The sequence below is a fragment of the Pyrus communis genome, chromosome 16 (assembly GCF_041283825.1).
Source record: "Pyrus communis isolate YQ-2024b chromosome 16, ASM4128382v1, whole genome shotgun sequence".
NCBI lineage: Eukaryota > Viridiplantae > Streptophyta > Magnoliopsida > Rosales > Rosaceae > Pyrus > Pyrus communis.
Window position 1 is genome coordinate 23648074 of NC_142580.1, and position 21420 is coordinate 23669493.

At 38.2% G+C, this 21420-nt stretch overlaps 2 protein-coding genes across 2 annotated transcripts; one reads left to right on the forward strand and one right to left on the reverse strand.

The window, feature by feature from the left end:
* The first annotated feature begins 6277 nt into the window (after positions 1-6277).
* On the forward strand, positions 6278-8587 carry LOC148690157 (uncharacterized). Its single transcript, XM_088687835.1, has 4 exons — positions 6278-6379; positions 7604-7705; positions 7792-7945; positions 8157-8587. The coding sequence occupies exons 1-3, from the start codon at positions 6293-6295 to the stop codon at positions 7918-7920; spliced, it is 318 nt and encodes a 105-aa protein (XP_088543961.1). The 5' UTR covers positions 6278-6292; the 3' UTR covers positions 7921-7945; positions 8157-8587.
* Positions 8588-9950: 1363 nt separating this feature from the next.
* On the reverse strand, positions 9951-20929 carry LOC148690158 (phosphoenolpyruvate carboxykinase (ATP) 1-like). The gene is made up of 5 exons (XM_088687202.1): positions 20863-20929; positions 10896-11092; positions 10645-10814; positions 10388-10556; positions 9951-10296 (listed from the first exon to the last, which is right to left on the reverse strand). Exons 1-5 carry the CDS (start codon positions 20927-20929, stop codon positions 10294-10296), a joined length of 606 nt encoding a protein of 201 aa, XP_088543328.1. The 3' UTR covers positions 9951-10293.
* Between the last annotated feature and the right edge of the window lie 491 nt (positions 20930-21420).

A 21420-nucleotide genomic window follows, 5' to 3' on the forward strand; every position in this document is an offset into this window, starting at 1 on the left:
GGGAGGCATCGAAGCGGAAGGCATCGGAACGGGAGGCATCGGAGCTAGAGCATTCCAAGCCTCAATACTTGGCCAAGCGCTGGATGACCCAGGAAAAAGGTGCCTCTGGAGATAAGACGCAAGCCTTTGACGGTCACTGTGAATTCGACCCTCAGATTCTTGCAGCTCATCAAGCTTCCTCTTCATCCCCGACGAATAGTTATTTGCAAGCACATGCAAACTTCTATTCTCGTACTTAAGCTGCTGGATCTCTTGCTTAAGTCTTTCCACCTCTGCCATCAACGATTCCACCTGACGGGAGCGGGCAAGCAGGCGTAGGCCCATGTTGGACACAGAGCTCGCACACTGAACACTAAGTGCGAGGGACTCTTGAACGGCCAACTCATCGGACCGTCCTGACAACAGCCTACTATCTTTTGGAGTGAGGAGGTTCCTAGCTACTATTGTAGCTGTTGTGGCGTCCTGCATCACAGAGTCTTCACCTGAAAGAGGACCGTTAGAAGATAAAAAAGAAGGGCGCCATACATTACCTTGACGGGGCGCAACCGGATCGCTGCTGAGACTCAAATCTAAGCTAAGGTTCGATGAGTTTGCCATTTTTTTCAAAAGTGTTCAAAGAGAAGGGGTGGATGGAGTTAAAATTTTCACAAAGGGCCGGAGTCGAGTTTCAGGAATGGGAAATCTTCAGAGTGTGTTTGTTGTGGTGATCGATAGCTCAATAAAAAAGCCAAGGCGACGCGTCCACCGATTCAAAAAGCCGGAATTTCCGGCGTAATTTTGGCGACGCTTTCTCTGCTTTTCAGAAGACGCGTTCAACTTTTCAAAAGATTTCTTCTTTTCAGACAACACGTGGAGGCCATCACCGCAACTACATATCTTTAGCCGACAAGCGCAAAGTTCGGCGACGCTTTCTCTGCTTTTCAGAAGACGCGTGCAGCTTTGTCAAAAGGAGTCGCATCTGCACTACCACGTGTCGTTCAGAAAGCGAAGGGGCGTCGTTCAGAAATCGAAGCGGCGCCTGCTCAGAAATCGAAGAGGCGCCACTATTTCAAAAAGCCGGAATTGCGGGATCAAAACGTTTGTCGACAAGGGTAAAAAGTACCACCACTTGATATTATCTCTATATATGTCGACCTTCGTCTTTTATGGCAGGGCAAACCTGAAGAAAATGCCCAACTCTCCCTCACCTCTGAGGGCGCACTCCCAGCAAGGCCTTTCAAAATACTCAATTCTTTCTTCTTCCCCAAAGATGATACCAGATGCCTGGAGTACATATGACCCAGGAGGAAACGGCGGATTGAAGCATGTGCTGATTCATCCACCGCTTCTTCAAAGCAAAGGTATCTCATATCATCAAGGTCAAAAGCAAAAGTATCTCATATCATGCTCTTTCCCTGTCTTTTTCTTTGTCCTTGTTCTTACTCGCATGGCAAAGTAAAAGAAGCAATCAGCCGGCACTTGGAGTCAATCTTCCGATCTGGAGCCAACTGCCTGGAATCTATTCCTGATTGCTTACCTAGCGTTGCTCTCGAGTAGTCATCTTCAACGGTTGATACACTTCCGGAGAAGGGACCACTTCTGCAAAGGGGAGCGAGTAAGGCAAGTGAAAATGATACATTGAAGCATGTGGAGACAAACATAGGCTGAGTTATCCTCCAACCCTTTTCAATACGAATTGGAAAGATTGAACAAAGAAACAGACCAAAAGGGTATGCTCAGACCTTCGGGGGAGACCAAAAGAACCATCCTGCTGCCCAGTTCAAGAAGTAGCACAAAGGAAAATCAACGATGGGCAGAAACCAGTTCAAGAGTAAGCCTGTGGAATCACAAAGATCAAAAGCCTCAATGCAATTACCAAGGAGAAGATGGAATTTACACTCTATAACCAGATTTGCGTCTCTAAACTCTTCTCTTTGTTAATTACATTCTGCCATGTTTAGTATGTTTAAGTGCTTTTTGTGTATTTACTTATGCTTTGTGTGAATCTATGGTTAAAACATTGAGGACAATGTTTGATTTAAGTGTGGGGGGGTAACTAAGTATGTTGATGCAAATTCGTTGAATTTTATCACCCATAACTTCAAGTGTTGTTCCTTGCTGTTTTAAATTGTTTTTAAGTTGTTTTAGAGTGTTTTAGTATGTTTTGTTTTTATAACTCCGAAAATCACATAAAAATTTGAAAAACATGTTTTAAAAAGCCTAAAAAGAGTGTTTTGAGTCGTTTTTGTGTGTTTGTGTCTTAGGGTACCTTCCAACACAATGATAAGGATTTGGTTTGTAATTGCATGACGGTTAAAAAGAGTTATAAACATGGATGAAAGTTTGATTTACTCTTGGTATATGTTTAGTTATGGCTATAATGTATGACTTCACATGCAATCATAAAAGAAAAATTCGTTTTTGTAACATGCTTGAAGGAAGGAACTCATAATAACGCTACACCCCTGTGAGACTCGAGCCATTACCTTCTTTGGAGAGTTATATTCTGTGATTCTTTCTTTTCTAAAGTTGTTGCATGATCTCATTATTCCTTGCTTGGTTGCTACTTAGAATGCAATTGTATCATGATAGAACTAAATGCTAGAACTTATATCCGTTTCATTCAAAGCATGACATTGAATTGCATAACATATATCAAGATGAAGTTGTGTAGTTGCCACCATAGCCAAATAGCCTTACTTCCCATATTTCGTATATGTTGTAAGTTTTAACCCCGTTGAGCCTTGTTTAGCCTTTATTCTTTGTTTACCCACATTTTCCTCACCTAGCCTAGTTTAGGACAATCCCCACCCTTGTTCTTAAAAGATAGTGAGCATGACTTAATTGAATTCCTTTTGAGTTACATTATGAAAGAAAATAAGTGTGGGGGAGAGAATGTTTTGTTCTTAAGTGTTTATGTATGTTTTGAGAAGTCAGGAGAAAAGAAAAAAAAAAAAAAAAAAAAAATTGTGAAAAACATATGAAAAAGAAAAACAGAAAAGAAAAGAAAGAAAGGAAAAAGAGCTTGTTCCCCCTTGTTCAAAAGTTGAGTTTTCATTCAAAAGTGAATTCTACGTTAATTCAAATGCTTTGCTCGCTATTTCTTTAAGAACCTTTGTTTTCCATATCCCTTCTTTGTTAGCCAAACACCTTTAGCTCCGTTTCAACCCTTATGCTTCTATCTTGAGTGTTATGTGTTTCAATTTGTGGAGTTTGGAATTGATATGAGCTTATGGAATCACTGGTTCTCATTCTAAGTAGTAGCATTCCATTCATGAGATCATATTCATGTCATTATCGTAAATCCAGAAAATGCTTTCCTTGTTATAACTTATGTGAGTGTTCGTCTACATGTTTACATCAATCTTCTCACATATGACTAGATTAGGGTGTGTAGTTAGAAAATCTGAGTGAAAATCGAGTGCATATCTTGTAAGGAATTGAGCAAATTCTCTAAGGCATGTTACTACATTCAAAACATGGTTTTAAATGCTTAATTGTGAACTAGTATATGGTGACTATGATTAAGAATGTACTTAAGTGTGAAGATGACTAAAATCTGTGAGAATGATGATTTTTAACTTGTCATGTGCATTGGAAATCCCTAAAGACGGTTGTTGGAAGGTTTAGGTTGTGTTTTACGTGTTTAGTGTCGTTTTGTTTATTTGTTTTTATTCTGTTTTGCTCGAGGACTAGCAAAAGCTAAGTGTAGGGGTATTTGATAGGAGCATATTCATGCGACTTAAATGGCTTGTTCTCGTGCATTTACGTTATGTTTCTCTCGTTATTTTAGTCCTTTATGCTTCTTTTGTGTGTTTTCAGGTTCTAAGGGCCTAGGGAGCAAGAAAGTGCATTTTGAGGCCATTTGGAGCATTTTTGGGCATGGATTGGATAGCTTATCCATGGAGCCAAGAGGATGGACGAATTTGAAGGCCTTGTATGCACTTGAAGACACAAAACAATGGCCCTAACCCAATCACATAACACCTTGCCATGGGCTTAACACATTATGCCATACAAACCAACCTATTTTAGGCCCATTCTATGTACTTAAACCCTAGCCCTTTAAACTAGTTCATTTATCACTTATCAAACCATTCACTTATCACTCACCACATATAATTCATTTATCACTTAACATATCATTCATTTATCACTTAGCATATCATTCATTTATCAATTATCAAACCATTCACTTATCACTTCCATTCACTTATCACTCACCACATATCATTCATTTATCACTTAACATATCATTCATTTATCACTTAACATATCATTCACTTATCACTTATCATACTCATAATCATCTACACATTTCAACCATTTAAACATATGCATTTCAAATCACATGCACACCCACCTCTTTCCACCTAATCCACATGCATTCACACACATGCACATCATTCATTCTTCTTCCTAGCCGTGCCTTCCCTTCCACTTTCCAACCACATTCTTTCAATTCCCACTTCATCATTACACCACCTAAGCCACATGCACTCCCATTCTTTAATTAAGCCACTTAAACCACAAAACAATCACACAACACACCAACACACATGCATCCTGAAATTCTTTGCCATGCAATCACATGCATTTCCCTTGACATTTTCAGCCATCACACTTCATCATTACACCACCATTCACTCTTTAACCCACACACACTTCACACAAACAACATTCACATGCATTCACATGCATTTCCAACACAAAACACACTCAAAACCGTGGCCACCTTTGCATTTCAGGATTCCCATTTGCATTTTCAGATTTCCAGCTTTCCCTTTTATTTTCCAGCTTTCATTCTTCATCATTGCAGCCATTCCACATGCAATTCTCCATCATTCCTCCACACAAACACCTTAAACAAATAGCCATATACATCTCCACTCCTCCTATAAATACCCTTGCATTCCCATCATTCAAATCATCTCATTCACAACACAACACCCCTCAAACACTCCCATTCTTTCTTTAGCCGTGAGTCCCCCCTCCCTACTAATCCAAACACCAACCATCTTTCCATTTCCATCACTCCTCACTCAATTCCACACTTCCATTCCCCCAAACCAACTATCCTTAGACCTTATGCTACAACAACGAGGAAGAGAAGAGGACCTAAACGTTCATACAATTCAAGTTTGAGTTGTTGGAATGTTTAGGTGATTCTTTGATTTCAATGTTTCATTTTAATTCTCTTTGTTTTGTACGTATAAGGAATGGAAGAGAAGAGTGCCTAAACGTTCATACAATTCAAGTTTGAGTTGTTGGAATGTTTAGGTGTTTCTTTGATTTCAATGTTATGAAGAACTAATCCCCCTTTAGCTAGGGGGTGATTCGAAATAAATGTTTATGCTTGCATTTTGATTTGATTACTTCTAATTGCGTTTCATAAGTTGTGGTTCAATTTGTTTAACCGTTTGATTGATAACTTATTTATGTATGTTTATTGAGAGTGTACACTTAATTTTCATGCATGAATATGACGCTAGAATATAAGTGAGTTTCACCTAATCGTTATGAACTTATATTCACAAGTAGTGGAGGTTGCTTATAAACAATCGCGTTAAACGAATTCTTGGCATAAGTTTCATGCGTATTCCATAGTAACGAATGCCTCGTCAACACTTATAGTTTTCAAAGAACTTAATGATTCTTGCTTGTATCTCTATTATGCAATTCATGTAGGGAACTTGTGGGGAATGCTTTGGGTTGTCGTATGCAATCATCCAATTCATTAACTTAAGGAAAACTTGACGGTTAATTTAAGCGGACCTAATTAACCCGGGGTGATGAGTTTCATAATTTATTGAAATGCAATTGGAAATCTTTTTATTATGCAAGTGTAACATGTGTGGAGAAGAACCCCTTAGCTAGCCATACCATCCATTCATTTCCGTCAATTTCATATTTACAATTTGTTTTCTTTACAATCTATCCATTTTAGTTTAAATTCGTCCAAAATCAATCCCCCCATATTTCGTTTAAAGTCTTAGTCTTAATCTTTCTTATTTTTAGTTTTGAATTCTTCGAGTTTAGTATAGCATTTTAGTTTGTGTTTTTAAAAGCATTTTGAGTCTTTTGATTTGTTTTAGTGTTTTAAAGTTTAGTTTTACATTCTTTGAGTCTAGTTTAGTGTTTTATATTATGTTTTTACGTTTTTAAGTCAAATCCAAGTGATTAACAATCCCTCCTAATCCCCGGTCCAGAACGATCCCTACTTATACTTATACTACAATTGTCAAAAAGAGGGTTTAATTTGTGTGCGTATAAATCTCGCATCAAATGCCTCCTGGAGGATGTAAATGGCGCAATGCAAACTGCAATGGGAAATTTACCTGACTTTCAGGATGACAGTTTTGTGGACAGTTTGAATGAAGAAGCATGCAACGGTGACAAGGTAGTCTTTATCCTTCTTTTCTCAAGGAATATCTTGATACTGTTTGTACATTGAGTTCTGATATGTTTCTCATCTCTGTTTGTTCCTTCTCCTAGTATAACTCTGTTCTAACCTTTGCACTTGTATGCTAATACTTCTCTGTATTACTGAATACCAATGTTTACAAAATCACAAATCACCTTGCATTGCACAGATGACAAGTATTAATACCTGACTCGCAAGCTAAGGTTAGCCATAACAGCTATAACCAACTCCTAATATCCATCCAACAAACACTAAACAACTAAACCAATGACTACATGACACTTGGCAATCAATATCGACAGATTATTTGTACAATTATCAGCATCGTATCATCTACCCTCCCTGCCTCCGAGTTCAGTAATTATCGTTGCCCATCATTGGACTTCTGTCCAATTGTCCGTACATTTCTGTTGTATTTGTACCCGTATACGCACAGACACATGTATCAGTGGTAATCACTGATTTGAATGTATCACTAAATTACTCTGATAATTGCATGCTTGGAATTTTGTTAGGGTTTTAGGCGTCTAGCTGAAACATGTGTGCCTCTTTGTAGCTTTGGTGTTTAAGGAGTTACTATTGGGTTGGAGATTTTAGGCAATCTTTACTGTTATTGAAAATCAGAGTGCCTGCACTTGCCTATAAGCATGGTTTAATCTGCAGAGTTTCGGTCAAAGTTATATGATCCGTCATTCACATGTCTCCTTTCACTACAAAATTCTTAGTGCAACATTTATACTGTTTATCCGGCTTAAATATCCTCCTTTCTTTACAGTTTTTATTTCACTCTTGCCTATTTTGAAGGTCAATCCTTAATATCTCTGATTTCCAGATTATCCTTTATTTTACAAGTTTTTCTATTCATTTCCTGATCGAGTTTGCTATGGTTGGAAAGTAGGAAGAGGAGCGGTACATAGAAGTGTTGAATGCATATTTCTGTCGCAAAATATTATGTTAAGAAAGTAAGATTTTTCGGGAATGAGGGAGCTATATCTTTGAGTTCTAAAGATATTTGGCTGATCTTTCCATCACCTAATTTTCTCTCCTTTTTTCTTTTCTTTCTGAATGTTCATTCCACACTAAGTATTCCGTTCCTAGTTCAGATTTGCATACTGCTCAGTAAAATTCTTACGCCAATTCTGATTTCTTATGGTTGATGATAAATTCGAAACACCTCTTACTGATGCCTAACTTCTATAGGAGGAATTTACGTCATCCCATCCCAAAAGAAATGAAGTTACCGATTATGCTGTCGTGATGGGGGTCATTTACAGTATGGTCAAACAAGACTATATGATGCAGGTAATTAAGCTCTTACCCTATATTCCCCGCTATCTGTGCCCTTTGGTATGAACTTTTAAAACATCCAATGTAACAACTTGATGCAGGAGAGGATCGTCTCTGCTCGTAATCTCAAGTCATCTTCGGGAGAATTAGAGAGCTACTGCCTGATGTGGTCTTTGCGTCCGTTCATAAATAATGAAATTATGGATTATGCTTGGAAACTTATTCCCTGAATGTTGCGGGAATCTGAATGCCAAGGTTTGCTTACTGTCAGATTGTTAAATTAATTGTCATAATTTAGTTTATTTCACAAAACTATAAATAGAACTTTGAAAAAAATTTAGGGCTTTTTCTTTAACAAGGAAATAGAACTTTCTTTATATTGAATATTAGTTTACAAGGTTAGTGTAATTTACAATCCATTGACCATCCCGAAACCCATCTGATAAAATTAGGTGATATTTTACAGTTTTGCCGGCGTTTAGAAATTGCGACCGGCTGCTGCTAGTATCCACTTCTGTTAGCTTGTTTTCCACACCAATCTGATAGTGAAGGTCTTAAACTTGTTCTTGAATAGACCAGCCAACTTCATCGGTGTCTCATTGTATGCATTCCTGTCCGACCACTGCGAAACCCGAAAAAAAAAAATGAGAGTGAGAGAGGCAAGTCGGATTGGAACTTCCTATTCTTACCAATTCCAATTTGAAAGTCATTGAGTTTGGAACACCCAAATCAAATTAGACATTTGAAATTGGGTTCGGAGTTGGACTATTAGTATTAGGAATATGTTCCGATTTTTTTTGAAAATTCTGAGAATTCATGTAAGGGTGGTACTGTACCCACAAACTTGGCAAATTTGCGCATCCACTTTATATTCATTTGTTACGAACATTTGCACTACTGGATAGGTGGGAAAATAAGACTGGTGAGTACGAACATCAGCACTCTTCTGAAATCGGAGTCAATGTTGAATTCAAGTAGTTTCGGCTTAGAATTGGAAAGCAATTATCGTTCAATATTTTTGGATCCGAATTGACTCCCTAGTTCGATCAGACTGTTCGAAATTCAGGCGTTCTTATGAAGATATTTGAAAGTGTAGTCATACGTTCCACCAAACCAGTACTTGCACCATGCTTCTGCGTCTTCTCAGTCAACATTGCTGCGTACCTGGTAGGATGCAACATAAAAATGATGCTCCTTAATACCCTCTTCGGATCCAGCAACCTTGTAATTAATCAATAATACAGATAATAATAATGTATTCGATGGGGTAGGCTGCACGATTGGATATGAGAAATGATTTTCATGCTCTCTCGTTACCTGTACGAGATTTGTTTGAATAATCCACCACCCGGGCATGCTCGTCGAACACGACGTTTTCCAACACTGCCCCAAACTTGATGGCTTTGAAAATGTCAGGCTCCTTCTCCCTTGAGAGGTCAATGCACTTGGTATAGCAAGCACCTTCGATGTTGGACAGACCAGTCTCACTCCAACAGTGGTCATCGTCTTCAATTAAGAACCTATTGTGATCCGTTTACAGAGTTGTCTTTCTTGTACCTAATTATTCAAACATGCTAGCAAACATTTATCAGAACCAACTAGCCTCTTAGCATGCACTCTACGATCAAACATCAGTTGGTTCTATATCCCAACAATCCAAACAAGAGCACGACATCTCCGTCTTTCCCCATATTGCAACCAGAATGTAGGGAGAGGATACTGTCCGGCATTGTAGATGGTGAAGTCCGGAGTTCCGAAATTCTCCGGCTCTTCAGGAGTGGGTGGGATACACCTGCAAATGTACACTAATGAAGCTCATGCACGAGTTTTACAATGACATCAAAATCAATCGTTCGTGAGTCTTTATGTCTCTTCGTGCAGGTTTCCGACGTGGAACATGCCTCAAAACTTGCATGTTGCGCATGAACAATGAATGGAAAGCCCTGGTAGACATGATCCGCACTTTGATTTTATTTTGTGGATCGCATCATCCCAGTTCAAGAATTGATCATTTAGAAAGACCTGCGAATCGAAAATTCAAGACACAAACAACAATCTTGTACCTTGTTGAGAAGAACGACACCGTCTTCGCTGGCTACCAATGAGGGAGGCGGGGTTCTTGCAAAAAATACTGTCCAAAACTACTCAATTTTGTTAATTGCTGACTGGAAACTGCCTTCTTTTCTTTGTTTCCCTTTAAATTTGTGTCCAGAATTTCAAAAATTAACTTCGAAACAGATGAATTTTGAAGAAAATGAGGGGAAGGAAATGGAGAGAAACAACCTCCTTTGATTATATATATTAATAGGACCTTAAAAAGTACAAAAGAACCGTTTAGCATATCTAATGAATAGAATAACAATACGCCTACTTCTGAGTCTGTCCAATTCTTATTTCCATCAATTGCCTTGCCCCCCCAGCTTCCCTAGAGTTTCTAGTTATTCTTCTTTTCTGCGAAGGTTTTAGAAATTTGTTCCGGCCGCAAGTATCTCCTCGGTCAGCTTGTTGTCCTTCCCAATCTTGTAATTTGTGAAAGTCTCAAAGTTCCTCTTGAACAGGCCAGCCAGCTTCATCAAGGTTTCATTGTATGCATTCTTGTCCGATCACTGCAACCACAAATAAAGATTCGGATATCACATTAACAATGAAGGTCAAGACCGAACAAGGAAATGGTATATAGAGAGAAAACCAACTTACAGTGTTCACTGGATCCAGTATTTCTGAAGGCACTCCCTCGACCTCAGTGGGGATTTCAAGTCCAAACACTTCAGTCTTCTTGTACTTCGCGTTTAAGAGGCTGCCGGAGTGGATGGCGTCAATGATTTTCCTGGTGTAGGGCAACTTAATGCGCTTTCCTGATCCATAGCTGCAGGAAAGAAAGATGTTTGTTTGGTTAATATTTTCTCACGGAAATGATTCTCTAAAATTATGATGATAATCGAATGCACATATACCTTCCACCGGACCAGCCAGTGTTAACCAGCCATCCTGTTGCACTGTGCTTCTGCATCTTCTCAGCCAGCATTGCTGCATACTTAGTAGCATGCAACATTATAAATGCTGCACCGAAGCATGCTACGAATGTTGCTGTTGGCTCCTTGATACCATCTTCAGTTCCAGCAACCTATAAATTTATCAACAATTAGTTAATATAGTAACCGAAATGTTAAGTGTTCACGAGTACAAATAGAGAATTTGAATTTACCAGAGCAGTGTAGCCACTGATGAAGTGGTACAGGGTCTGAGCAAGGTTTAACTTGCTCACAGGAGGGAGCACACCAAATGCATCGCACGCCAAAAGTTTGACGTTCTTTGGATGTGGACCAATGCATGGTATCTTTGCGTTGGGAATGTATTCGATGGGGTAAGTGATGCGAGATTTATACGCACACAAATTAAACCCTCTTTTTGTCAAATTGTAGTATATGTATAAGTAGGGATCGTTCTGGACCGGGGATTAGGAGGGAATGCAAATCTCTTGGAAACTGACTCAAAAACGTAAAATAAAGTTTAAAACACTAAACTAGACTCAAAGAATGCTTAATTAAAGTTTAAAACACTAAGACAAACCAAAAACTCAAAATGCTTTAAAAAAAACACAAACTAAAATGATTTCTAACTAAATTGACATTAAAGTAAAGGGGGATTTAAGTTTATACGAAATTAAATTAAATGAACAAATTAAAACAGAATGTAAATATGGAATTGATGAAATGGAATGAATGGATGATAGAATAGCTAAGGGGTTCATCTCCATACATGTTACACTTGCATAATAAAAAGATTTCCAATTGCATTTCAACAAATCATTAATTCTCAACGCCCCGGGTCAATTAGGTCCGCTTAAATTAACCGTCAAGTTTTCCTTAAGTTAATGAATTGGATGGGTTAGCGCAACGCAATTCACAACATTCTCCAAAAGTCCTTTACGTGAAAAGCACAATAAAGATACAATCAAAAATCATTAAGCATCATGAAAACTTTAAGTGTTGACGAGGCATTCGTTACTATGGAATACGCATGAAACTTATGCCAAGAATTCATTTAACGCGATTGTTTATAAGCAACCTCCACTACTTGTGAATATAAGTTCGTAACTATTAGGTGAAACTCACTTATATTCTAGCGTCATATTCATGCATGAAAATTAAGTGTACACTCTCAATAAACATACATAAATAAGTTATCAATCAAACGGTTAAACAAATTGAACCACAACTTATGAAACGCAATTAGAAGTAATCAAATCAAAATGCAAGCATAAACATTTATTTCGAATCACCCCCTAGCTAAAGGGGGTTTTAGTTCCTCATTACGTTGAAATCAAAGAAACACCTAAACATTCCAACAACTCAAACTTGAATTGTATGAACGTTTAGGCACTCTTCTCTTCCATTCCTTATACGTACAAAACAAAGAGAATTAAAATGAAACATTGAAATCAAAGAATCACCTAAACATTCCAACAACTCAAACTTGAATTGTATGAACGTTTAGGTCCTCTTCTCTTCCTCGTTGTTGTAGCACAAGGTCTAAGGTGAGGTTTGGGGGATTATGGAAATGTGGAATGGAGTGAGGAGTGATGGAAATGGAAAGATGGTTTTGGATTCTAAGGGGACTCACGGCAAAGAGAAGGAATGGAAGTGTTTGTGGTGTGTTGTGTATGAAATGAGATGATCTTGAATGAATGAATGCAAGGGTATTTATAGGAGTAGTGGAGGGAACATATGGTTGTTTGTTTAAGATGCAAGTGGCTAATTAATGATGGAAAAGTATGTGATTTAAAGGATGCAAAGTGAATGAATCATGAATCATTGTGGATGAAAGGTGGAAGTGCATGTGTTGATGACTAGGTTAGTGGGTGGAAATCTGAAAATGGCATATAGGAATGGGAGCTCACGGTTTGAATGTGTAAAGTGTGTGTGAATGCATGTGAAGATGCAATAAATAATGCATGTAGGGTTAGGAAATAATGAAGAAATGCATGTGAGATGTTTGGAAAGGAAATGGGAACCCACGGCAATGAAGTTGTTTTGTGTTGTGAATTATGATGAATGCATGTGAGTTAAAGAGGGAGAATGTGGTGAAATGATGAAGTAGGAAGGTGGAAATGCATGTGAGATGTTTGGAAAGGAATAAAGAATGAATGGTGGAAATGTGAGTGAATGATGTGCATGTGTGAGAATGCATGTGGAATTAAGAGGAGTATGGAAGTGAAATAAATGAATGATATGTTAAGTGATAAGTGAATGATATGATAAGTGATAAATGAATTAGTTTAAAGGGCTAGGGTTTAAGTACATAGAATGGGCCTAAAATAGGTTGGTTTGTATGGCATAATGTGTTTGATTGGGCTAGAACCATTGTTTTGTGTCTTCAAGTGCATACAAGGCCTTCAAATTCGTCCATCCTCTTGGCTCCATGGATAAGCTATCCAATCCATGCCCAAAAATGCTCCAAATGGCCTCAAAATGCACTTTCTTGCTCCCTAGGCCCCTAGAACCTGAAAACACACAAAAGAAGCATAAAGGACTAAAATAACGAGAGAAACATAACGTAAATGCACGAGAACAAGCCATTTAAGTCGCATGAATATGCTCCTATCAAATACCCCCACACTTAGCTTTTGCTAGTCCTCGAGCAAAACAGAATAAAAACAAATAAACAAAACGACACTAAACACGTAAAACACAACCTAAACCTTCCAACAACCGTCTTAGGGATTTCCAATGCACATGACAAGTTAAAAATCATCATTCTCACAGATTTTAGTCATCTTCACATTTAAGTACATTCTTAATCATAGTCACCATATACTAGTTCACAATTAAGCATTTAAAACCATGTTTTGAATGTAGTAACATGCCTTAGAGAATTTGCTCAATTCCTTTCAAGATATGCACTCAATTTTTACTCAGATTTTCTAACTACACACCCTAATCTAGTCATATGTGAGAAGATTGATGTAAACATGAAAACGACACTCACATATATGTATCACAAAGAACGCAAATTCTGGAGTTAATAATCAAGTTTAGATATGATCTCATGAATGGAATGCTACTACTTAGACGCGAGAACCAGTGACACCATAAGCTCATACCAAGTTCAAACTCCACAAATTGAAATACACAACACTCAAGATAGAAGTCAAGGGTTGTAACGGGGCTTGGGGTATGTGGATAAAGAAGGGATATGGAAAACAAAGGTTCTTAAAGAAATAGTGAGCAAAGCATTTTAATCAACTTAGAATTCACTTTTGAATGAAAACTCAACTTTTGAACAAAAAGGGAGAATTTAGACAATTTACGCCCAGAATTGGTGTTTTGGAACCTTTCTTCAATCACTTATTCTTTTCTCTTTTTTTTTTTTTTTTTTTTTTTTTTTCTTTTGAATCTCAAAACAAAAACACTTAAACATTCTCTCCCCCACACTTATTTTCTTTCATAATGTAACTCAAAAGGAATTCAATTAAGTCATGCTCACTATCTTTTAAGAACAAGGGTAAGGACGGTCATATTCTAGGTTAGGTGAAGATAAAGTGGGTAAACAAAGAACATGGGTTAACATGGCTCAACGGGGGTAAAACTTACAACATATACGAAATATGGGAAGCGAGGCTATTTGGCTATGGTGGCAACTACACAACTTCATCTTGATATATGTTATGCAAATCAATAACATGCTTTGAATGAAATGGGCATGAGTTCTAGCATTTGGAACTATATGATGAAACGCCTTCTAAGTAGTAACCAAGCAAAGAATAATGAGATCATGCAACGATTTTAGAAAACAAGAAATCACAGATTATACTCTCCAAAGAACGTTATAGGCTCAAGTCTCTCAGGGTTGTAGCATTTGTTTGAGTTCCTTCCTTCAGGCATGTTACAAAAACTAAATTTTCTTTTATGATTGCATGTGAAGTCATACATTATAACCATAACCAAGCATATACCAAGAGTAAATCAAACTTTTCTCTATGTTTATAACTCTTTTTAACAGTCATGCAATTACAAACCAAATCCTTAACATTGTGTTGGAAGGTATCCTAAGACACAAACACACACACAAAAACAACTTTAAAACAACTCTTTTTGGGTTTTTCAAAACAATTTTTTCAAATTTTTATGGGATTTTCGAATTTTTAAGACAAAACACACTAAAACAGTTTTAAAACAGTGAGAAACAACATGTGAAGTGATAGGTGAATAAATCCCATGAATTTGCATCAAATATACTTAGTTACCCCCCCACACTTAAATCAAACATTGTCCTCAATGTTTTAAGCATAGATTCACACAAAGCATAAGTAAATACACAAAAAACACTTAAACATACTAAACATGGCATAATGTAATTAACAAAGAGAAGAGTTTAGAGACGCAAATCTGGTTATAGAGTGTAAATTCCATCTTCTCCTTGGTAATTGCATTGAGGCTTTGATCTTTGTGATTCCACAGGCTTACTCTTGAACTGGTTTCTGCCCATCGTTGATTTTCCTTTGTGCTACTTCTTGAACTGGGCAGCAGGAATCTTTTGATCTCCTCCACTTGTTGATTTTCCTTTGTGCTACTGGGCTGGAGGATTCTTTTGGTCTTCCCCGAAGGTCTGAGCTTACCCTTTTGGTCTGTTTCTTTGTTCAATCTTTCCAATTCGTATTGAAAAGAGTTGGAGGATAACTCAGCCTATGTTTGTCTCCACATGCTTCAATGTATCATTTTCACTTGCCTTACTCGCTCCCCTTTGCAGAAGTGGTCCCTTCTCCGGAAGTGTATCAACCGTTGAAGATGACTACTCGAGAGCAACGCTAGGTAAGCAATCAGGAATAGATTCCAGGCAGTTGGCTCCAGATCGGAAGACTGACTCCAAGTGCCGGCTGATTGCTTCTTTTACTTTGCCATGCGAGTAAGAACAAGGACAAAGAAAAAGACAGGGAAAGAGCATGATATGAGATACTTTTGCTTTTGACCTTGATGATATGAGATACCTTTGCTTTTGAAGAAGCGGTGAATGAATCAGCACACTTCAATCCGCCGTTTCCTCCTGGGTCATCTGTACTCCAGGCATCTGGTATCATCTTTGGGGAAGAAGAAAGAATTGAGTATTTCGAAAGGCTTTGCTGGGAGTGCGCCCTCAGAGGTGAGGGAGAGTTGGGCATTTTCTTCAGGTTTGCCCTGCCATAAAATACGAAGGTCGACATATATAGAGATAATAGCAAGTGGTGGTACTTTTTACCTTTGTCGACAAACGTTTTGATCCCGCAACTCTGGCTTTTTGAAATAGTGGCGCCTCTTCGATCTTTGAATACGCCTCTTCGATTTCTGAGCAGGCGCCCCTTCGATTTCTGAACGACGCCCCTTCTCTTTCTGAATGACACGTGGTAGTGCAGATGCGGCTCCTTTTGACAAAGCTGCACGCGTTTTCTGAAAAGCAGAGAAAGCGTCGCCGAACTTTGCGCTTGTCGGCTAAAGACGTGTAGTTGCGATGATGGCCTCCACGTGTTTTCAGCTTTGTCAGAAATCTTTTGACAAAGTTGAACGCGTTTTCTGAAAAGCCGAGGGAGCGTCGCCTAACTTACGCCGGAAAATCCGGCTCTTTGAATCGGTGGACGCGTCGCCTTGGCATTTTATAGAGCTATCGATCACCGCCAACATACACACTCTGAAGATTTCCCATTCCTGAAACTCGACTCCGGCCCTTTGTGAAATTTTTAACTCCATCCACCCCTTCTCTTTGAACACTTTTGAAAAAAATGGCAAACTCATCGAACCTTAGCTTAGATTTGAGTCTCAGCAGCGATCCGGTTGCGCCCCGTCAAGGTAATGTATGGCGCCCTTCTTTTTTATCTTCTAACGGTCCTCTTTCAGGTGAAGACTCTGTGATGCAGGACGCCACAACAGCTACAATAGTAGCTAAAAACCTCCTCACTCCAAAAGATAGTAGGCTGCTGTCAGGACGGTCCGATGAGTTGGCCGTTCAAGAGTCCCTCGCACTTAGTGTTCAGTGTGCGAGCTCTGTGTCCAACATGGGCCTACGTCTGCTTGCCCGCTCCCGTCAGGTGGAATCGTTGATGGCAGAGGTGGAAAGACTTAAGCAAGAGATCCAGCAGCTTAAGTACGAGAATAGAAGTTTGCATGTGCTTGCAAATAACTATTCGTCGGGGATGAAGAGGAAGCTTGATGAGCTGCAAGAATCTGAGGGTCGAATTCACAGTGACCGTCAAAGGCTTGCGTCTTATCTCCAGAGGCACCTTTTTCCTGGGTCATCCAGCGCTTGGCCAAGTATTGAGGCCTGGAATGCTCTAGCTCCGATGCCTCCCGCTCCGATGCCTCCCGCTCCGATGCCTTCCGCTTCGATGCCTCCCGCTTCTATGCCTCCCGCTTTTGCGCCTTCCGCTTCTGCGCCTCGTAGTGGGACTTCACGCAAACAACCTTTGTGAAGCTCCACCTTTTTCCATGTTTAGTATCTTTCTTTTTTTCTTTTTCTTTATTTTTTTATTTTATTTTTTTATTTTTTTATTTTTTTTTTATTAACATAAATAAAATCAAACGGCATGGAATTGGTCCTTGAATGGAAGGTGATACTTGAAGTGAACCGGCATTGGTTTGAATTCTAGTGTAGGTGCCTGATTCAAAAAAAATAGCAAGTTAGTATAAAATCTAATGGAATTTGGAAAAAAATACTTACTTGTTTTGTCTGACAAGAACTCAATGACAAATACCACTCCTTTGAAAGTTTCAGGGATATTGGACTTGGCCAGATTGCAAGTGATGGTTATTACTTGTCCAATGTCATCAAATTTAACTTCTTTGGATTTTGTGGTTTCAAGAACGTCATCTTTGATGGATTCATGACATTCCCTACTTGTCACCTTTGGAAGGGCTTCCAAGATGTCTTTTTCACCTTCTTCTTCCTTGGAAGTCATGAATCTGCAAGGAATAGGGTTAAAAATAATGAAATTTGGAACAACCATACCTGTATTAGATGGCATAGGAGCAATAGGAGCCTCCGGTAAAGGTGTTTCCACCCTTTCCGTGGGTTGGGTGTATTCCTCTTCCTTGTGATTTGATTTTGATGGTTGAGGGTCCGTTCCAACCTCCTTGTCACTTCTCAACATGATAGCATTGGTGGTTTCAAATTCTCCCTTCTGATTTGCAATGGTTGAACTAGGGAGTTCGCCTTGGTCGCAAAATTGTCCTTCGAACTCCGCTATCTGCCCAATTTGCTTTTCCAGAGTAGTAAGTAATTGAAAAATCGTATCATTATCATTTGAATTACCTACATTACTTTGGGCAGGTTGTGGTGGCTGCATAGGCGTTGAATAGAACTCCTCATACGGCTGCCAATATCCTTCTTGTTGAGCCTCATTGTCTTGATTTTGTAAGCCCTGCACCAAACAAATTAATTCATCAAGCTTTTGATTATAATTTATTGACGAACATAAGTTTGGTTGGGCATATTGAATATGAGGTTGTGGTGGCTGCCAATATCCTCCTTGTTGAGCATTTTGAGGTTCCCACCACATAGAGTTTGAATGATCACTCCAATCCGAATTGTAAGTATTGGAAAACACGTTATTCCTTGATTGAAGATTAAATATATCAACTCTTTGCATTTGGGACCTTTCCATGAGTTGTGACAAAAGAGAAGCATTATTAAGTGCCATCTTGTTCTTAACAAACAAAACACAAATAAAAAAAAACTAAATCTAAAAGACAATACAGAAACAAACAATCCAAGGGATTAGCAAATTTTCTAATCCCCGGCAACGGCGCCAAAATTTGATGCGAGATTTATACGCACACAAATTAAACCCTCTTTTTGTCAAATTGTAGTATATGTATAAGTAGGGATCGTTCTGGACCGGGGATTAGGAGGGAATGCAAATCTCTTGGAAACTGACTCAAAAACGTAAAATAAAGTTTAAAACACTAAACTAGACTCAAAGAATGCTTAATTAAAGTTTAAAACACTAAGACAAACCAAAAACTCAAAATGCTTTAAAAAAAACACAAACTAAAATGATTTCTAACTAAATTGACATTAAAGTAAAGGGGGATTTAAGTTTATACGAAATTAAATTAAATGAACAAATTAAAACAGAATGTAAATATGGAATTGATGAAATGGAATGAATGGATGATAGAATAGCTAAGGGGTTCATCTCCATACATGTTACACTTGCATAATAAAAAGATTTCCAATTGCATTTCAACAAATCATTAATTCTCAACGCCCCGGGTCAATTAGGTCCGCTTAAATTAACCGTCAAGTTTTCCTTAAGTTAATGAATTGGATGGGTTAGCGCAACGCAATTCACAACATTCTCCAAAAGTCCTTTACGTGAAAAGCACAATAAAGATACAATCAAAAATCATTAAGCATCATGAAAACTTTAAGTGTTGACGAGGCATTCGTTACTATGGAATACGCATGAAACTTATGCCAAGAATTCATTTAACGCGATTGTTTATAAGCAACCTCCACTACTTGTGAATATAAGTTCGTAACTATTAGGTGAAACTCACTTATATTCTAGCGTCATATTCATGCATGAAAATTAAGTGTACACTCTCAATAAACATACATAAATAAGTTATCAATCAAACGGTTAAACAAATTGAACCACAACTTATGAAACGCAATTAGAAGTAATCAAATCAAAATGCAAGCATAAACATTTATTTCGAATCACCCCCTAGCTAAAGGGGGTTTTAGTTCCTCATTACGTTGAAATCAAAGAAACACCTAAACATTCCAACAACTCAAACTTGAATTGTATGAACGTTTAGGCACTCTTCTCTTCCATTCCTTATACGTACAAAACAAAGAGAATTAAAATGAAACATTGAAATCAAAGAATCACCTAAACATTCCAACAACTCAAACTTGAATTGTATGAACGTTTAGGTCCTCTTCTCTTCCTCATTGTTGTAGCACAAGGTCTAAGGTGAGGTTTGGGGGATTATGGAAATGTGGAATGGAGTGAGGAGTGATGGAAATGGAAAGATGGTTTTGGATTCTAAGGGGACTCACGGCAAAGAGAAGGAATGGAAGTGTTTGTGGTGTGTTGTGTATGAAATGAGATGATCTTGAATGAATGAATGCAAGGGTATTTATAGGAGTAGTGGAGGGAACATATGGTTGTTTGTTTAAGATGCAAGTGGCTAATTAATGATGGAAAAGTATGTGATTTAAAGGATGCAAAGTGAATGAATCATGAATCATTGTGGATGAAAGGTGGAAGTGCATGTGTTGATGACTAGGTTAGTGGGTGGAAATCTGAAAATGGCATATAGGAATGGGAGCTCACGGTTTGAATGTGTAAAGTGTGTGTGAATGCATGTGAAGATGCAATAAATAATGCATGTAGGGTTAGGAAATAATGAAGAAATGCATGTGAGATGTTTGGAAAGGAAATGGGAACCCACGGCAATGAAGTTGTTTTGTGTTGTGAATTATGATGAATGCATGTGAGTTAAAGAGGGAGAATGTGGTGAAATGATGAAGTAGGAAGGTGGAAATGCATGTGAGATGTTTGGAAAGGAATAAAGAATGAATGGTGGAAATGTGAGTGAATGATGTGCATGTGTGAGAATGCATGTGGAATTAAGAGGAGTATGGAAGTGAAATAAATGAATGATATGTTAAGTGATAAGTGAATGATATGATAAGTGATAAATGAATTAGTTTAAAGGGCTAGGGTTTAAGTACATAGAATGGGCCTAAAATAGGTTGGTTTGTATGGCATAATGTGTTTGATTGGGCTAGAGCCATTGTTTTGTGTCTTCAAGTGCATACAAGGCCTTCAAATTCGTCCATCCTCTTGGCTCCATGGATAAGCTATCCAATCCATGCCCAAAAATGCTCCAAATGGCCTCAAAATGCACTTTCTTGCTCCCTAGGCCCCTAGAACCTGAAAACACACAAAAGAAGCATAAAGGACTAAAATAACGAGAGAAACATAACGTAAATGCACGAGAACAAGCCATTTAAGTCGCATGAATATGCTCCTATCAGTAAGCTACACGAGTGTTCTCTGCAACCAAAAGAAAAACAGCTCAATATATTATATGGTCCATCAGAATTATGTATAAGCATAATCAATCACCGTATCATGAGATTCAAACTCAAATTGTGTGAATTTTGGGATGAAAATAATTGATATTTACCTGTAGTAGATTTGTCAGAATAGTCCACCTCTCGTGTATGCTCATCAAACACGATGTTTTCCAACATTGCCAATGAAGAGTTTTTGGGTGATTTTGGATGTATTTCTGGGTTAAGGATGAATTTAGATTGGTAGGGGATGCGGCAAAGGTTTGGGAATGGTGTATGAGTGTTTGGGTGAAGGTATGGAAGTATGGGAATGGTGGAAGAGAGGATGAAGGCTGTGGTAAAGGTTGGTGGACAGGATGAAAGATGGCAGATTGTATGAATGAGTGAATATGAATGAATAATCTTCTATATGGGTGCAGCAAAGGCTTATGGAAGGCCAATTAAACTTAGCTATTTTGTCCAAGAGCCTTAAAGGTCAGAATCTCCTCAAAATAAGTAAGTAAAATTAAAAATTAAAGGTAATATGAATGTGACTTGCGGCAAGAAAAGAATAGGAAAGGGAATGTGAGTTAAGGCTGAAATTAAGCAAGGATTTAGGATAGAATAGGTATGTAAGGTGCGGCCTTGAATAGCGTGAAAGAGGAATGTGATCTTGTGACACAAAATAGGAA

Excerpts from the sequence above, each read along its gene's own strand:
- LOC148690157 (XM_088687835.1), top strand. The coding sequence starts at position 6,293 with ATGCAAACTGCAATGGGAAATTTACCTGACTTTCAGGATGACAGTTTT. Across the intron at positions 6,380-7,603 it reads AAGCATGCAACGGTGACAAG|GAGGAATTTACGTCATCCCA; the intron begins GTAGTCTTTATC and ends TAACTTCTATAG. Across the intron at positions 7,706-7,791 it reads AACAAGACTATATGATGCAG|GAGAGGATCGTCTCTGCTCG; the intron begins GTAATTAAGCTC and ends AACTTGATGCAG.
- LOC148690158 (XM_088687202.1), bottom strand. The coding sequence starts at position 20,929 with ATGTTGGAAAACATCGTGTTTGATGAGCATACACGAGAGGTGGACTAT. Across the intron at positions 11,093-20,862 it reads TTCTGACAAATCTACTACAG|GGTTTAATTTGTGTGCGTAT; the intron begins GTAAATATCAAT and ends TGACAAAAAGAG. Across the intron at positions 10,557-10,644 it reads ACTGGCTGGTCCGGTGGAAG|CTATGGATCAGGAAAGCGCA; the intron begins GTATATGTGCAT and ends TCTTTCCTGCAG.